Raw genomic sequence first — 18,950 nt, 5'->3', positions numbered from 1 at the left:
AAATTTTTGAATTTGAATGTTTTGAAGAATTTTAATTCTCATGGAAAAATAATAATTAAATACTTATTTAAAAATTTAGTTATTGATGTTTGCGAATAATTTTACGATTTAAGAAATTCGTAAGTAAATATAATAGAATGTTTTTTTGAGTGTCTAATAATTTTTAGAGTGAATCAGAATATTCTTTATGGTCAGGGGAAAAGTGAAAATTTTGTCTGGAGATCAGGAAAAAGTCAGGGAAAAATAAAATTAAATATTTGTGGCAACCTTGAATTTTTTAAAATCTAAACGATTGATTGTTCAGAATCGTAAGAAAAGTCTATACAAAATTCGGCAATAAAAAATAATAATAAATGTGGTAGTAGTTGAATTTTTTAAGTATTATTACTATAATAAAATTTGAACCAACAAAAAAACCTTGAAAATTTCCTAGAAACCTTGAAAAAACCGAGAAATAGACGTGAATTTTATTCAGGAGTTTTGGTGGCCACCCTGCGAATGTTACCTGGGTTTATTACTATATGTTACGTTCTTACATTGTTACATCCATGTATTTTTCGAGAGTGGGGGGTTACGTACGTATGTTACCTTATGTAACATACGTAGAAAACCTCGAGTTTGTTACATTTACCCATCCCTGGGTTAATGAATGAAAATAACGAAAATATCAAGCGTCTTTTTTTTCATAAATTAATTTTTCGTGAACCTCGTGGACTGATACCTAACCAAAAGTTCATTTGTTTTAAATTTATTCATTTCTTTAAAAACTATTCAGTTATTCCTTTTAATTCGCTTTAATACTTGTATTCTAATTGACGTGTACGCATTTAGAAATATTTGCAATTTGATTAAAAATGAACAGAAAAATTGATCTTTCGAAGTTTGAAGGTGTAACTTTTTCATCCAATGAGATGTTAAAAGAAGTAAAATGTCAAGACTCAACAAAGTAAGTAACATTAATTTAATTTATTTAATTTCTAAAATTTTTAATTAATAATAACAAAGAGATTATGTACTTTTAATATATGTTCAAATTAATACAATTAAAAATATTTTAAAAAAATTAATATTGATAATAATATTCTTATAAAATGATTCTTAAACAATTTTATTAAAAATTAACATTCTTATTATACAAAATCGTTTTTACGTTTTTTAGTGAACTTGTTCTGTTTGTGGAGAGTGTGACAGCTCCAACTGTGACTGGGAAAGATGGGAAGCATTTTTTACAAACCGCTGTTTTAAGCAATGCTAATGGTTCGAAAGTTGTTTTGAAAATTTGGAATGAGCAGATAAAAAGAACGAATGGACTCATTCGTCAAAATTTCGTAAGTTATTTTCTTTCTTAATTTTTTTTTTATAAGGGGCCGTTCAAAAAATATGTAACGCTTTAGGGGGAAGGAGGGGGGGATCAAGCTATTTGTTACGGTCAGCAGAAAAAATGGCGCTAATGTATACAACATTGCGTTACATGGGGGGAGGGAGGGTCCAAATTTCCGAAAAATAGCGTTACGTATTTTTTGAACAGCCCCTAAGTCTAAACTTCAAATTCAAATAAAATTTTCAAATTTAAATTAGATAATTAAATAAATAAGTTCATTATTTAATTAATTTTTTTATTGAATTTAAATAATAATTAATAATTAGACCAATAATATATATAATACAGGCAAACCACGCTACGGCGGATACTCGCCAAGTAGAAGTAGAAGGAATTATATCAGTGAGAGTTGAGACTGTGTGAGTGCTATGAAATTCAGGGCCGAAAAGTTTCGAATTGTAATTTTTATATGGATGTTTTTTTATTTAAATTATTTAATTTATATTTGATTTATAATTTTTGTTTATTTTATGATATATTTTATATATTATAAAAAATAAACATGAAAAATAATAAAATAAATGGAATAACAAATCAAAGTTATTTTTAAAAAAATTAATTAATTATTTTAAAATTCATCACAAAAATTAAATTATTTTTTATAAATAATAAAATTCTCCTGAGGAATTCAATTATTTTCAATACAATTTTAATAAACTTAAAAAATCAAATATTTAAAATTACCTATTAACAGACACGATTATTTTAAGAAGTTAAAAAAATTTTTTGTATAATTTAATTATTTTCAAAATTTTTAATTATAACTATTAAAGAAACTCCATTATTTTAAAAAAGTTTAAAGATATTCTTCAAAAGAATTTAGTTAAGATTTTTATAAATTTTAATTAAATTTTTCGCGAGAATTCGATTATTTTCATAAATAATAAAATTCTGCGAAAGAATTCAATTATTCTCAAATTTTTTGACAAAATTCTTTGCAAGAACTCAATGATTTTTCATACATATTTTTAAATAAGGTTATTAATAAATTATCATAACTTCTATTTGAAATTTAAAAATCATATCATTTAAAATGGTTGATATATTCCTGAACGTTCACTCACTAATAACATTTTAACGAACCTCTCTACGGCGGAATCGTCTAATTGCTTTCCGCCGTAGCGAAGTTTGCCTGTATATATTATATTGTTTTAATAACATAATTTTAGTAAATTAATTAATCATTAATAATTTTTTTAGATTTTGCATTTGGATGCTGTTGCTTCCAAAAAACAATTTTTTTCAAATCAAGATTTAGGAGGAAACTTGCATTTTGATTTATCAATACAATCAAATACAAAAATAACTGTTTTAGGGGTGCAAAAAACAGACACAGAAGATAAAACTTTGGAGTGCACCTTTGAAACAATTCAAAATGCTCCAAATGGAAGTGAAATTGGTGAGTTGTTAATTTATTTATTATTTTTTAATTATTTATTTATTCTTAATTAATTTTAAAATTTATCATTTACAAAATTTATTTCAACTTATTTAATTATTTATGATAATATTATGTAATATCTTCCTTTAAATAATAGTTGTCTTAGTATCTTCTATTTTTATAATTTACTTATTTTTTTACAGAAATAATTGGCTATATAAAAACTGCTTTTCAAGCAGTTAAGGGAAAAAACAATCAATACCAACATGCTTGCTGCTCAATAATGGAGGACAATAAAAAATTGGAGATGAAAATTAATAATTTTGAATTGGAAAACTTGAATCAATTTGAAAAAGGCTTGAAAATTAAAGTCAGAGGAAAAATTAACTTTGGAAGTAAGTCACCTTAGTAATTATTATAATATTATGAAAAATATATATATATATATATAATGTAGTGAAAATATTTTTAAAATTTATTAAAATGTTATTTATATAAATAAATAATAATAATATCAGGGCTCGGATTGTGCGACTTTTTCGACTTTTTTCGACTTTTTTGTGAAAAAATGCGACTAATCGAATTTTTTCAAATTTTTCAATTACTTTTTGACTTAAATTGTAAATGGCAGAAATCTTTTTTTGTAAACAATATTGTTCACAAAATCATTCTTCTCTTTAGGGAAAAAAACATAACATATTATCTCGTTTCTTAATTTCTTAATGTTTTATCAGAACTTTTGAAAATAATTAAATTTCCAGGATGAATTTTATTATTTATGAAGATAAATAAAATTTTGACGAGGAATTTAAAAAAAAATTTGAAAATAATATAATTTCTAGAATGAATCTTTTTATTTATAAAGATAATTAAAATTTTGACAAGAATTTCATTATTATTTTTACAAATAATTAAATTTCAGAGAAGAATTTTATTATTCATTTATGAAGAGAATTGAAATTTTAAACAAATTTTTTTAAAAATATTTAAAAGTAATTGAATTTTGCAGAAGAATTTTCTTACTTTGGAAGATAATTGAATTTTGTAAAGAATTTTATCGAGAAAATTTGAATTTGAAAAAAAAATTTGAATATAATTGAATTTCTGCGAAGAATTTTATTACTTATGAAAATAATTAAATATTAGAGAAGAATTTTATTATTTATAAAGATAATTGAAATTTTGACAAGAATTTTATTATTATTTTTACAAATAATTTAATTTCAGAAAAGAATTTTATTATTTATAAAAATAATTGAAATTTTGAACAGATTTCTTTAAAAATGTTTAAAAGTAATTGAATTTTGCAGAAGAATTTTGATATTTATAAAGATAATTGAAATTGTGAGGAGAATTTAAAATAATTTTTTGAAAATAATTGAATTTCAGCAAAGAGTTTTCGTACTTTTGAATATAATTGAATTTTGTATTAGAATTTTATCAGAACTTTTGAAAATAATTAAATTTCCATAATGAATTTTATTATTTATAAAATTTTTACGAGAATTTAAAAAAAAATTTTGAATATAATTGAATTTCTGCGAAGAATTTTATTATTTATAAAGATAATTGAAATTTTGACAAGAATTTTAATAAATTTTTGTTTAAATAATTGAATTTAGGAGAAGAATTTTATTATTTATAAAAATATTTTACATTTGAAAGAAAATTTTTTAAAAAATGTTAAAAATACCTAATTAAAATTTTGCTTTGAATTTTATTAAATTTTATTAAATTTTATTCTGGATTGTTTGATATTAAAGTATGTGTTGTCGAGAAATGTGATTTTTTGACAATTTCGTGTTTCCTTTTTGTCGTTTTTTCTAAAATTCCATGCGACTTTTTTTCGACTTTTTTGCAAATTTTATGCGACTTTTCGTGACTTTTGTTGTGAATTTATGCGACTAAAGCTACTTTTTTTGAGTCTTAAAGTCGATCCGAGCCCTGTAATATATAAGATTATATAAATAAATAAGAATAATATTAATAATATGATAAAAATTTGTTTATTGTAGATCCTCCAGTCTTAGAGGTAACAGACTTAAATAAGCTGGAAATAATAAGCACTGAGAAAGTGACAGCAGCGTACTTGAGCAAAGGAATGCTCAGAATTAAAAAATTAAATAAAAGTACCGAAGTTAACGACAATGTTGTCGAAAAAAAACCAAAAAATTAATTTTTTTCAGTTCACGATTGAATTTATTTTTTTTTAAATCAATAATTAAGGTTTAATTGTTAAACAATTAAAAATTGATAATAATAATATGTAATAATATATTAATAAAATAATTTTTTTTAAAGTAACGATTTTTTATTAAATTTTAAAAGAAAATTTTTTTAAATTAACAATGGCCCCGAAAATTCCACGCGCGCTTGCGCGCGTGTAGTAAAGCTAGTTGTTTAATTAAATATTAAAATAAATAAGAATCATTTGAAGCGAAAGTAAATTAAAAAGGAATAATTAAATTTATTCCTAAATTGGAGCAATTCGAAAGAATTCTATTTTCTATAGTATTTTATCGAAGTTAATTATTATTCTTGAGAGTATTCTCTCTTCGTGAAATTTGACGTTAAACGTTTCTCATTTTTTTTTTTTTTTGCAAATGTTTTTTTTTCTTTCATTAGACACGTTCGGTATTCATTAGCTCTAGTTTTTTCTGTCATTTTTTCATCCTCTCTCTCTCTCTCTTTCAATATTTTCATCAATGAGAATATAACGACTGAAGGAAAGTTCGTTTTTTTCATTTATGACAATATTTTTTCGTCGTGAGACTTTTTTCATATCCATTGCCTTGTGATTTGAATTTTGCTCGCATGAATAGGCAAACTCCACTGCGTAAAATCAGATCCCTTTGAAATTTGCTCAAATGAACGTTGGTAATTTCCTTTATGAACGAAAATAGTGGATGAAAAAAAGGAGCGAGGGAGAGTAAAAAAAGAGGATTGATAATATCCTCTTATTCTTTACTATATATAGTGATTGAATTTCCAAATAGAAGTTTCGTTTAATTGTAAAAAAAATAAAAGCGGGCTGATCGAATATCTCATTTAATTAGTTGAACAACTTACTGAATAATTAAATTAATTAATTGATTTCATTAAATAAATTAACTAAATTTAAACCAAATTAAAAGAAAAGAAAGTAAAATTGAAATATATTGAGAGAACTTTTATTTAATAATTGGAGCTTTATATTTTTATTATTAAATAAATTCTGCAATAGTTAGAATTCTATTTTTAATTTTGTTGATTATATTCCGTTAATAAAAATCCTACTTTAATTATTAAATTATATATATATAGTTTATTTACTCTCCCTACAATAGGTAGGGTTCGAGACTCCCAAGTACATACATAACAATCTTAACCTATATTTACAAAAATCCTTACAACTAAACATTCTCTTCATACAACTTAACCTAAAAAACGCAACTCTCTCCACGCTCTCTACCTTACGCTCTTAACCTATCGCCAGTGCCGGGCTTCCGTTTCCAGTTCCTTCTATGCCCATGCTGGCTTCAACCCAATTCGCCCACCCTTTTTTCAAAAACCTGCTTTCTCACCTCCCTTACACGCTCCAGTCATCCACTTTTATCCATCCATCCATCCATCCAAGCAAAATCTTCTCACCTCATTCTCAGCCTATACCTGTCTATCACACTTTACACACTTCCATCACTCCACCCATATCCTCCCCCACAACATACTTTACCCCATCCACCCAAATACAATCCTTACCCATTCTTACCTGTTTTCCTTTCACTCTCTCCGTCCACGCTCTTTCTCTCAATAGCCATAGCATTCTTCTCTCTCTCCAACATCTATCCTCATCTATTCTTATTACACTTCCTTTCAGTCTTCCTTTCACCCTCATTACATCCATTTTCTCTTCCTCACTACCCAACTCCACCAACCATAACTTTGGTACCCCATATTCACCCTTTCCTAACGCTTGTACCATTTTCACTGAGACATTAACCCCCACCCACGCCAACACTTTTTCCACTGCTCTTTTACCCTCCAACACACCTACATTCATACCTCTGATCACTACATTCTTTTTCCTTTTTTCATTTTCTACTACATCCACTCGTCTTGACAAATCTCCCATTTTCCACTTTAACCTCTCATATTCACTTCCCTCAACTTTCTCAGTCCCCTCATTCACTTCCTTTATAAATTTTTCTAATCCATTCATTCTTCTCCACATGCTTTCCTTATCCTTTTTCCACTTACTATCCCATTCATTCCACATTTCCTGCAATTTCTCCAACCTCTCTTCAATTTCCACTATCTCTTTGTCCCTTGATTCCCCATCCTCACATATATCCATCAAATTTTCCCTTACTCTCTTCGCTCCTTCATCCATCGCGTCCTTCATCATCCATACTAATTCTAACAAATCCATGCAATCCTCACACGTCATCTTTTTTCCATTCTTTCCTATTCCCCTTTCAAATACCCGCGCCTTTTTCTCATTCTCGCTAACACCAGAGAGTATTAGGGAGAGTGGAAGGTCCCATAAGAGAGCAATGTAAATAATCGTACACGATTTTCAGCGCCCTCAACAGGTTCGTTCCGACACGAATTTCCCCCACCAAGAGCATTAGCGGGAAAATTCAAATTTCCGGATTATATTTAATTACATATTTTTATTAAATTAAATAAATTTTTGTTCAAACATTTTTTTATAAATAATAAGTGTGATGCAAAATTAATTTAAAAAATATTTTTATTTGTCGTAATTAAAAAAATACATGTGAATATAAAAAAACGTTTGAAATATAACGAAAAAATACTATTTTAATGTTGTTTTCATATAAATATAATTTATACGTATAAATATTTATTTTTGAAAACGTGAACACATACGCATTAAATATATAAATTTCATTTAATATATAAACGAGATCTCATACAAACTGCTGTTTGTTATCAAGGCTTATAATTAAAACATTTTTTACATAAATCTTTTCGTAGTTTTAACATGTTTTAAAATATAGTAATATTATAAAATTTCGTTATTTTAACCGATTACAGCACGTTTTTTATGACAGAGTATGATTTAATAAATTTTTCCTATAAATCGTGACATCTTTTTAAAATCTTTATCTATTAAATTACCTTCAGGACACGACTTTCTTTTTTTTATTAAACTTAAAGCGCGTCTTATAAACCGAGCTTCCCAATGGCATCTTACCCGAAGAAATATTTTTAAAAAAGTTTCAGAAGTTTCAGTTGTGCAAAGGTTTATAGAAGAACAACTGTGTTTTAGAATACATGACAGAATTAGAGAAATGTTTTTCAAATGATAATTAGCTTTAATTATACTCTTAAATTTTTCCTCCCACTCGAGAAAACATTGAAAAATGCTTTCCTTGACAAAAATTAAGCCTTGTGTATCACTGTACGACTTTAAATGTGTAAAAACTTGATAATCTTTATAAATATCATTATCTGATTGTTTTATAATGTTTATGCATAAATCACAAGAGTGTTGAGAAAAAAACAGTTTAGCAACATATCCCGAACAGTAATACGCTGCACTGGACTGTGTAAATTCCTGTGATTCAGTGAATATTTTTTCATAGTTTGAAATATTAACTTCTACTTGAGGAATTTTTGATGGCACTTGCATTTCAATGTTTTTAATGTTTCGCAACTGAAGAATCATTTTACTATCATCGTCTTCGCAATTAGATAGTTTTGACAATTTACCCAAATAAGTAATTAATTGTTGACGAAAAGCATTTTCAAATTGCTTTGGTGAAGGATCTGTTGAACAACCGTGTGCTTGTCTTATAGTTGAAAAGAAATTTTCTAATGGATCTTGATTCATCCTACGGGTTAAAAGAGAAGAAATATTGTATGATTTACGCAAATCATCCGACAATTGAAGAACAGAATGAATCGTAAGCACCAAACCTTTTAAACAAGCTGGTTGACGCCCTTCAAATCGAGCAGTTTGCAATTTTTGGGACATTTCTTTTAAAAAAAGAATGTGCTCTGAATTTTCAGTAATGGCATATCTTAATTTTTTAGAAGCTGGTTGGCTTATTAAAGAAGAGTTTAAAGAATCGAATAATCGATCGATGTCTAAAACGAAAGGTAAAGTGGCATCAAATGTTTCGTTAAAGCGGTCGGGCAAGAAATTTCTATAAACTTTATAAGCAGTGTGCATAGATTCTGAGAATATTTGTGAAGCTAAGGAAACTCTCATTTTACTAAAATTACCTAAATCAAAATGTTTCTCTGTAATTCTCGGAAGTAAATTTAAATCTGTTTCTTTGCTTAATTTAAAAACTGCTTCCAATTCTTTCCACGATATTTTACCACCATTGTAATTCAAAATTTTTGTTAATAAATTATTTCTAAGAGATTTCAATAGATGTGGAGGATCAAAAATTATAAATATTTTATGTTGATTGCGTACAAAATAAGGTTTCTTAGAAGTGATGTCCCATTTTGTTACAATACCCTGATTTCTTGGCCCTTGATCGCAAATAATAGCTTTCACAATTAAACCTGTTTCTTTGAAAACTTCGTCTATTGTTAACAACATAATATCATGCGTTTTTTCTGAATTACCTTCACTGCCAAGAAACCAATAACCTATTGGTTGCTTAGCTTTCATATGAATCCAGGAAATCATTGCAACTAAAGCAGATTTAGCTGCTTTCGGTTGTCGATGCACCCCATCGTCAGCAACGCCGACGAATTTGTCAGTATTGGGATCGTAGTGTATTTCCGAAACTAAATTAATTTCGTCGAACAATAAAGTGACTACCTTATTTTCAATGGGCTGATTTTTAAATTGATTTTTTAATTCTGACATAATGGTTTTATTGAAGCCAGGGGAAACAGGAACTCTACGTTGGTACTCTCGCAGAGTTCGTTCAGATGGTAAACTACAAATGTTTCTCAACAATTTATAATTTCTAGGTGATAAATATAGCATAGACAAACAGAGATCTTTTAATTCATCACTGTATCGTCTGCCAGATTTTTTGCATTGAGACAGTCGTAATTGGGTTTCAAATAAAATTTGAGCCTCCTTTCGAAGATACGAAGAAGTTTCTTTTATGAGTTTTTCAAGATGTACTTTCGTTTTTTGCTTATCATTTATTCGACTATTTTTTGTTTGTTTTAATCTATTAATTCTACTTCGCAATAAAGCTATCGTTCGCTTATAACTGTTTAATTTTAAAGTCTTTGGTGAAATATTCGTAACTTTATCAACTGAGGCTTTTAATGTTGATTCATTATTATTTTCGGAATAATTTAGAGTTAAATTTGATATACCTTTATTTGAAGTCTCTCCAGCGTTCATAACTTCACATGACCCACTTTGTGTATTAAAAACATCTCTAACTGAATTTTGTCTTGAAGGAGTAAAAAAACCATTAGAAATTGAACTTTGTCCAGAAGGTGTATTAACAACTTTCGCGACGTTATTTTCTCTGGAAGGTGTGGTGACGGATTCATTCACGTTGCAACGACCTGACGGTGTAGTAACTGTTGTGACATTAGGATGTGTTGTGGTTGAAGTTACTGGAGACAATGAACTTGTATCTTCCATTAAATTATGTGTCATTTCACTTTGTCTGGAATGTGATTGAGGACTGCTTGTGTAAAAAAGAGGTAATAAATTTTTGCTAGTACTGCATTTCTTTAATGACAAACATGTTTCCGCGCATTTATCTTTTGATGAAATTGGTGATCCGAAGTAGATTGAAGGATGGGTAGAAGGAGAAATTAACCCTACGGCGTTGGTCTCTATAATAAAAAAGAAACAATTTTTAAAACTTGACATTTATTTCATATACAATTTATTTTACAATATTTTTAACGTGATCTATCGAAAAATTTATGTACAATTAAATTTTTCATATTATAATGAATTAAAAAATTGATTTTTTATAATAATGAAAAATTATAATTTAATTACAATAAGCATTTAACATATTTGTAGTTCATGTTGAGTTTATGTTCAATTTTAATTATTATTAAAATATTATGCAAAAATACATGCACATTCAGTAAGTAATTTCAAATAAACAAAACTTTGAGTAATTTGTGGATTAAAAATTATTTATTAATATAAATTAACGAGATGATTTACACGAGTTTTAATTTATCTTTATAAATAAATTTTAATCCAGAAATTCCTGAAAAACTTTTGTTTATTTTAAATATTATTGTCATTCATATTTTATTTACTTTATATAATTATATTATGTACTCAATAAAACCAAAAATGACACACATGTACAATATAAAGATATTAACTAATTTCTATCGTTCAAATTGTATTTTTAGAGTACAATCTCCTAAATTATATAGAGTAAACGTTTTAAAAGTCTTACCAGTTATTGTTATATTTCGAACTTTACTACAAGCAAGTTCAACTTGTGACACCATATTTTCTCCATTCATCGTTGAGGCTGGCGTTTTCGAAATATTTAACTGCTCACTGGTGCAGTCACTTTTATTTTCCTCAGTTTGAGTGCCAATAGTTGTAGCAATATTGACAATTTCTTTCTCGCTGCTTACCTTGCTACCTGTAATATCAATTGTTTAAATTTATATTAATGTGATTTTAAAATTATAAATTATGTGCATATCATTATTTATTATTACGTAAAAAATACTTACTTCGCCCTGCGGTGCACTTCTTTCCCTTGTGCAAAGTTGGAATTGCATCTGGCTTCAATAAGGGCCTGGGATGAAATGTTTTAAAACATTTTTTGTCGAAATGTTCCGCGCAGATTCGAAACTTTGTAGTTTCTTTAACCCCAGCGAATTTGAGCCATTTTCTTCGACTGCGAAATGTTATAATTTTTTATTTTTAATTCAAGGATAAAAAATTATATTTTCATGACAAAAATAATATAATAATAATATAAATAATATAATAATAAATATTTCCAACAACTTTTTAATATAAAAATTTAGAATTCTGTGTATACTTAAGTAATAATATGACAGTATTTCAAAAGTTTATATTTCATCGTGTAAAAAAGTGAGGTTACGTTTACTAAAAATCAAATATATACTTACGTTGAATTAGATTTTGGTAACCTAAACGATGAAAATCCTTGGCACATTTTCGTATATGTCCCATTTTTGCAATTTTCTACACTACAATATAACATTTTTGCATAAAATTTGTAAATCACGCTTCTCCAACTGTTTGCAAACAAGCACAACAAAGCACAAACAGTTGAGCACAAATACATACAGTACATTCAAAACATTATACATATATATTTTAAAAAGGGAACGACCCACCAGAGTGCGCTACTAGTAGCGTGTACGGTCACCTTCCACTCTCCCTAATACTCTCTGGCTAACACTACTTGAGTCAAACTCAGCCATTCCAGAAATCTACCTTATCACTCAAATGCTCAAAATTTTTCCACTGTCTCTCTCTCCTCTCTCTCACTTCAAGCAACCTAACCTCACAAAACACACTTCTCTTTTTTACCTTTTTTATCACTCACACATTCACTACTCTATACCAACATACCTTTCCTTTACACTACCGCAAATTACACTACACACTCAGCACTCTACATTACCCACCCTTTTTTAAAACCTTTATATTTCTCAAAAAAACTCTTAACTCTTTCCAAACGCGTGTACACCGAAACGGTACCGGAAACGGAAGCCAATTATTAAATTATATTTCCTTTTTATTATTAAAATTCTATTTTAATTATCAAATTCTTTCTGTTAATAATTAAAATTCTATTTCAATTATTAAATAAATCCTGAGAACAATCGAAATTCTATTTTAATTATTGAATAAATTCTGGTAATAATTGAAATTTTATTATGATTTGAAAATATTAATTTTCTTCATACTCGGGACAAATGATTTAATTTATTAGAAAATAGAGAATGAAATAATTTCTGACAATAATTAAAATTCTATTTTAATTATTAAATAAATTCTGCCAATAATTAAAATTCTATTTTAATTATTAAATAAATTCTGACAATAATTAAAATTCTATTTTAATTAATAAATAAAATCTGCCATTAATTAAAATTCTATTTTAATTATTATAAATAAGTTCTGTCAATAATTAAAATTCTATTTCAATTATTAAATAAATTCTGACAATAATTGAAATTCCATTATAATTTTTCGAATATTCAGTTTCTTCTAAATGTAATCGTGAAAAATTATTTAATTTAGCAAAAATAGAGAATGAAATTTTACGAAAATGGAAAATTCTGAAGATTTCCATTTTCCCTGCGTTGAAAATGATCTTTGATCTTTTTTTTTCTGCAACTTCTCTTTGAGGGTGTGAGTGCATAATCCAAGCTCATGAACAAGAAAAGAAGCGACTTTATAATACTTTTTAAAGCTCTTGAAACTTTAAATGCGGTATCTCGTCGCGTTCTTTTTTTTTCTTTACTGCATAAAGAGAGAACACTTTCTGACATTACTGCCGTTTGAACTTCCATTGCGTTTTCTTAAGATTCACGACGTTAAATATGACTTTTTAGATTTTTCACATCAACCAGGATTATCGACAGTATAGGAGAAGAATTATTAGCCACACTCGATTTGAATCAAAATGTGTTTGATAATGATTTATTCGTTGGTAATTTATCGTTTTAGATTTTATACCGTAATTTGTATCTTTCGGAAAGGATTTCTTCTTTTTTTTTCCTTTTTTGCTTCTTCTCATTTTTTGCTTCTTCGGTTCTTTTTTCTTCCTCGTTTGCTTTTTCTTTTTCGTTGATAAATTACATTTCGAAAATCAGCTTTTCACAGTGACTCGCCAACAAATCATATTAAAAATATTCACTGGGAAAGAAAATTTGGCAAGATTTTTTTTTTTTTTTAGTTTTGCATGTAGAAAATTGGGGAAAAATTCTTTCAAGGAGTTTGGCATTTTAGGGGACATGTTTCCTGGCCAAATATTCTATTTGTAGGAGTGAGATTCGTTTTCTCTGTTTGGAATTGGAATTCTTTTTATTTTCAGATTCTTTCTTTCAAATATTGTCAATATGAAGGTCTCTAAATTTATTTGATACTTTTATTATATTCGTGGCCTTTTTCAATTTTTTTCTCTCCAATATTTGTATTTCTTTCCTTATATTTTATTTCTTATTTCATTCATTTTTTTCCCTATATATTCTATTTTTTACTTTATTCATTTTTTCCTCTATATTCTATTTTTTAATTTATTCTTTTTTTTCTTCTATTTTGTTTCTTAATTTATTCATTTTTTTCCCTTATATTTTATTTGTTACCTCATTAATTTTATTTTCTTATATTTTATTTTTTTACTTTATTTGTTTTTTTCCTCATATTTTATTTTTTACTTTATTTGTTTTTTCCTCATATTTTATTTTTTACTTTATTTGTTTTTTTCCTCATATTTTATTTCTTACTTTATTCATTTTTTTCCTTATATTTTATTTTTTACTTCATTCGATTTTTTTTCTTATATTTTATTTCTTAATTTATTCAGTTTATTTTTGTCCTCTCTTTTTACTTAATTTTCAATTCTCCTTTTTTTAAATTAAAATAAATGAAGCACAGTTTGATCTACTGACGCTTACAATTTTTATCGGCGTCAGTTTTAAAAGTCTGTGCAAAAGTAAAATTGGCTCTTAGTTATTTCATCGATTTTCAATAATAAAAATTTCGATGATAGTCCAGAGTCAAACATTTTTCGATTTATGAGAAATTTTCTTTTACTTTTTTACCTAATTTATCTACAATATTTTCTATTTTTTGTTTATTGAAATATTTTTGAAAGGAAATATTTATTGGTATATTTCTTTTACATTTACAATTTTTTTTTTAATTTGGATGTTTTTGAATGGAAATATTTATTGCAATATTTCTTATTAATTTACATTTTTTTATTTGGTTATTTTTTAAAGTAAATATTTATGGAAATATTTTTTTTTAATTTGGATATTTTTGAAAGTAAATATTTATTGGAATATTTTGGAAAAAATGCAAATTAAAAAAAATATATCTTTTTAATTTACATTTTCTTTTAATTTGGATATTTTTGAAAGAAAACATTGCGATATTTCTTTACAATTTCAATTTATTTTTAATTTCTAATATTTGCTTTTAATTAAAATATTTGTTTGCGTAAAAATATGAAATAAATTCTCGAGAGTCAAATATTTTTTAATTTCTGAAAAATTTCCTTTAGTTTGTTAATTTATAATTTTTTTTACTTTGAATATTTTTGAAAGTAAATATTTATTGTATTATTTCTCTTTTAATTTTAATTATTTGTTTTTAATTCCAATAATTTCATTTCAATTTTTTTATATACAATTATTTATTTCATTTCAATTTGTTTTTAATTTTTTTTCTATTTTTTTTTAAGAATACTGAATTTTTATTTAAAAATCTAGTTTCTTGTCAAAAATAAAATGTCAAAGAATTATTTTTCTCTGTTGGAAAATAATATTCGTTTTTGAAAGAAAGTATCTGAAAATAATGAAATGAATTTCGTTTAATGTTTTTGTATTATTTCTTTTGTCCTCCTACTTCTTCTTTTTTTTGCGAAAAATTGTTTTCGTTCTGTTTATTCCCAAAAGAGTTGATTGAGAGGTAAAAAAAAGTAAAATAAGAGAAGTATAGTTATTTTTCAAAGCTAGACTTACAACAATGTAATAAAAAAGACACATCTTGCCAATCTTGCCTTTTATATTATGTACTTTTATTTCACTCTCTGAAGAAGAAAAAAAGCAACTTTTAGAGAAATATCGCTTTTATTCTCTGACTTTTCCATAAAAGTTACAACACTTGCTTTATTCTGGTTATAAACTCAAACAGAACTATTTTTTTTTTTTTTTAAACAAGAATGTAAAATTCAGATAATTCACGAAATTTTTGTATTTAATAATTATTTTTCAAATTGAAATTGGTGTAAAAATAATTAAAAAAATTATTTTTTAAATTGTTTTTAGTTTCTCTTTTAATGGGAGTTTAAAAGTTTCCATTATTAATTTCGAAAGTAAAAGTTCCCAAATGGAAATTTACTCGTGGTTATATTTTTTTATTAAATATAAAAAATCGCTTTTTAAAATTGTGTGTGTTGGTTTCATTTTTCAGAAATACACGAACTCTGTAGTTGCAGGTCAACGTTGTTTTTCGGACTCTCATGCGTTCCAGTTTTATTTAATAAAAATCGATTGCCACTGCCCATCTATTTTCGAGACTACGCTTTTCTTCGAGTAATAAAAACTTTTTCGAGAGAAGTAGACTTAGAAAGGAGATGAGTGAAAAAAGGAACTTTTCACTTTGTTTTTCCCAGGAGATGAGGACTTCTTTTTTTTACCTTTCTCAAATTTTATCTCGCAGGCAATAAAGAAAAGGGCGCATGAGTAACTCTCTCGAAACTCTCGTGAATGGACTTGCTCACGCAATTTCTTATATGTGACGATCGATTATAACGTGAATTCGTTGCCAGTTTTCCACCCCTTTCATCACCAAATGGTTTCTTCGAGAGACAAATTTTGCACGACGCCCGTTTGTTTATTTTGAGCTGGTTCTTCTTTACGTCCTAACTCTTCACTTCTTCAATGAATATCGTTTATCTATAAAGGGATTTATTTATTTATTTATTTATTTATTCATTTATTTATTTTTCTTAATTAATTCTCTTTAATTTAGGAAAAAATGTCTCTAAAGTTTTGAACGTTCGAACGAAATTAATTTTCAATTTTCAAAAAATTACTAAAATAAAATGATGCAAATTAAATATTTAGTTATAATGATTAATTTCTTTAATACACAAAAAAATTATATTCTTATACAAAAATTAAAGGAAGTAACAAAAATACTGTCGTTCGAAACTTTAGAAACGTGGAAAGAGTAAAATTTAAAATTGCTCAGGAATGGAAATAAAGGGAAATTTCTTTTGAGAAGAAATAACTTTTCCTCATTTTTTTTTTTTTTTTTTTTTTTGAGAAGTAATTTTTTAAGTGTCGATAATAAAAATGATGGGCAATAGTGTAAAATCTGTGGAATATCTCATTATTCTACTATACATAACGTTTTATTTAAACGTTCGTTTAATGATCGAATAAAATAAAAATGGAAATCCATTTTCCTCGTAAATATTGACTTGGTAAAAGTTAAATTTCTATATAGTTAGTTAATCGCAAAGAATAAGTGCCAGGTCACGTTCTTCCTAAGCTGTAACTCGATGGTATAATTTTATTGTTCTCTGCGGAAAATCTTCTTACTTCTAATTTATAAACTTTTTTAAACGTGATTTTTCGAGAAAATTGAATTTGTTCTTTATGATCTTTTTTTAATTTCATTAGGTATTTTAATTATTTTTCTATTTTAATTCATGCTTTCTATTTTAATTTTTAATTTTCTTCTTTAATTTTCTATTTTATTTTTTAATTTTTATTTTAATTTTAATTTTCCACTTTTAATTTTACCATTTTAATTACTTGGAGAATAATAGTTGATCTATTTTTTAACGTGAATTGTTAGTTTCAAATTTTGATTTTGATTTTGATTTTCCACTTTTAATTTTACTATAGGTATTTTAATTACTTGGAGAAAAATGGTTGTTTTATTTTTTTTCAACGTGAATGTTGAGTTGAGTTTAACTTCCAACTTCTTGAGAAAAAAAAATATCTTGTTCCTTTACTTTACACAACAAAATACAATGATGTTGAAAGTACAATAGAAAAAAAAACGAAAAAGTTTAAACTCGAGAGAATCTTTAATTAAAAGAAAAAAGGCGAAACAAGAGAAAAACTGATTTAATTTTTTTATATAAAACTTTCAACTACTAAAGAATGCAACTAATACGATGTAAAATAGAACTTTAGTTTTTTTTTCATGTTCTCCAAGTTTTCTTCTTTTTATTGAAAGAAGAATTTTTTTTTTTGTTTTTTTACAGTTCAATATTTTCAATATTGAAAAATATATAATTCTCTATTTAAGAATTATCGAATTATTGAAATTTCGTAAAATTAAATTCTATACAAGTGGATTTTACAATTATTTCAGGTGAAATTTTTTTTAATAATTTAATTCTCAACAAATTTTCTCAAAAATTATGAAATATAATTAATTTGGAGAAGAATTTTAGTTACAAATTTTTATACTTATAAATTATTAAATGATTTTACTTATAAATTTCTAAAATAATTGAATTTTAGAAAAGTTGCATTTAGAATTTTTATAAATAATTCAATTTTAAAAGGTCTTGAATTAAAAATTTGAAATTTCAATAATTTTCATTAAAAAAATAAATAAATTATTAAATACTTTAATTTTTTAAGAAATATTCTGAAATTATAACTCATAAATTATTTAGCGAATAATTTTACTAAAAAATTTCAAAAATAATTGAAATTTTTAAGAGTTGCGTTCACAATTTAAATAAATAATTGAATTTTGAAGGATTTGAAATTGAAAATTTAGAAAGTTTGAATTATTTTTGTAATTTTAATTAAAAATTATGAAAAAATATGTTTCTGAAAAATTTTTGTTTAAATTTGTCTGAAATTAGTTGAATTTTTTGATTTTATTTTCAATATTTTCAATATTTAGATGAAAATTTTCGAGTTAGTGATTTTTCGAAAAATTTATTTTACAAAAAATTGAAATTTTCAATTAAGAACCTTTTGAAATTCAATTATTTATGTAAATTGCGAACGTAACTCTTAGAAAATAATTGAATTTTCGACGAACTTTCTCAAAACTTATTGAAAGGTAATTGGTTGACAAAAGAATTTTTAGTTAATTTTTTAATTTATTTTCAATATTTAAAGGACAAATTATCGAAATATGGAAATTTTGTCAAATTAAATTCTAAACTATTGGATTTTAGAATTATTTGCAATTTATTTGCAAAAAGCCATTAAATCAACAACAAAAAAAAAATTTCTCATTAAATATATTAATTCTGAAAGAAATTTCTCAAAAAATTATTGAAAAATAATTAATTTAGAAACGAATTTTAGTTAAAAATTCTAGAAATTATATTTCGGTTAAGTTGCTGTAGCAATTCTTATAAATTATTGAAGAATTTCAAATAGTTTTGAATTAAAATTTTTACTTTTTATGAAATTTGAATTAAAAATTCTGAAAAAATTCGTTTTTGAAAAAATTTTATTTAATTCTTTTTGTGAAATTAGTTGAATTTTTAATTTTTCAATATATCAATG

The 18,950-nt window shown here is 25.5% G+C and overlaps 3 protein-coding genes across 4 annotated transcripts; 1 reads left to right on the top strand and 2 right to left on the bottom strand.

The window, feature by feature from the left end:
• The first annotated feature begins 167 nt into the window (after positions 1-167).
• On the top strand, positions 168-4,972 carry LOC122507180. The gene is made up of 5 exons (XM_043619763.1): positions 168-946; positions 1,160-1,328; positions 2,582-2,780; positions 2,966-3,157; positions 4,778-4,972. The coding sequence occupies exons 1-5, from the start codon at positions 855-857 to the stop codon at positions 4,936-4,938; spliced, it is 813 nt and encodes a 270-aa protein (XP_043475698.1). The 5' UTR covers positions 168-854; the 3' UTR covers positions 4,939-4,972.
• A 1,086-nt stretch (positions 4,973-6,058) lies between these two features.
• Positions 6,059-12,448, bottom strand: LOC122507179. Its single transcript, XM_043619762.1, has 2 exons — positions 12,119-12,448; positions 6,059-7,253 (listed from the first exon to the last, which is right to left on the bottom strand). Exons 1-2 carry the CDS (start codon positions 12,138-12,140, stop codon positions 6,418-6,420), a joined length of 858 nt encoding a protein of 285 aa, XP_043475697.1. The 5' UTR covers positions 12,141-12,448; the 3' UTR covers positions 6,059-6,417.
• Positions 7,638-12,106, bottom strand: LOC122507178. 2 transcript variants are annotated; one of them, XM_043619761.1, is made up of 5 exons: positions 11,823-12,106; positions 11,418-11,584; positions 11,129-11,323; positions 8,688-10,538; positions 8,462-8,602 (listed from the first exon to the last, which is right to left on the bottom strand). In XM_043619761.1, the coding sequence occupies exons 1-5, from the start codon at positions 12,008-12,010 to the stop codon at positions 8,598-8,600; spliced, it is 2,406 nt and encodes an 801-aa protein (XP_043475696.1). In that variant the 5' UTR covers positions 12,011-12,106; the 3' UTR covers positions 8,462-8,597. The 2 variants fall into 2 exon arrangements, with proteins under 2 accessions (XP_043475695.1, XP_043475696.1); XM_043619760.1 differs by having other exon boundaries at positions 7,638-10,538.
• Positions 12,449-18,950: the final 6,502 nt, after the last annotated feature.

Source organism: Leptopilina heterotoma, unplaced genomic scaffold, assembly GCF_015476425.1.
Source record: "Leptopilina heterotoma isolate Lh14 unplaced genomic scaffold, ASM1547642v1 Lhet_45, whole genome shotgun sequence".
Classification (NCBI taxonomy): domain Eukaryota; kingdom Metazoa; phylum Arthropoda; class Insecta; order Hymenoptera; family Figitidae; genus Leptopilina; species Leptopilina heterotoma.
Note: the sequence above shows the minus strand (reverse complement) of the source record. Positions and strands in the feature narration are given on the sequence as shown.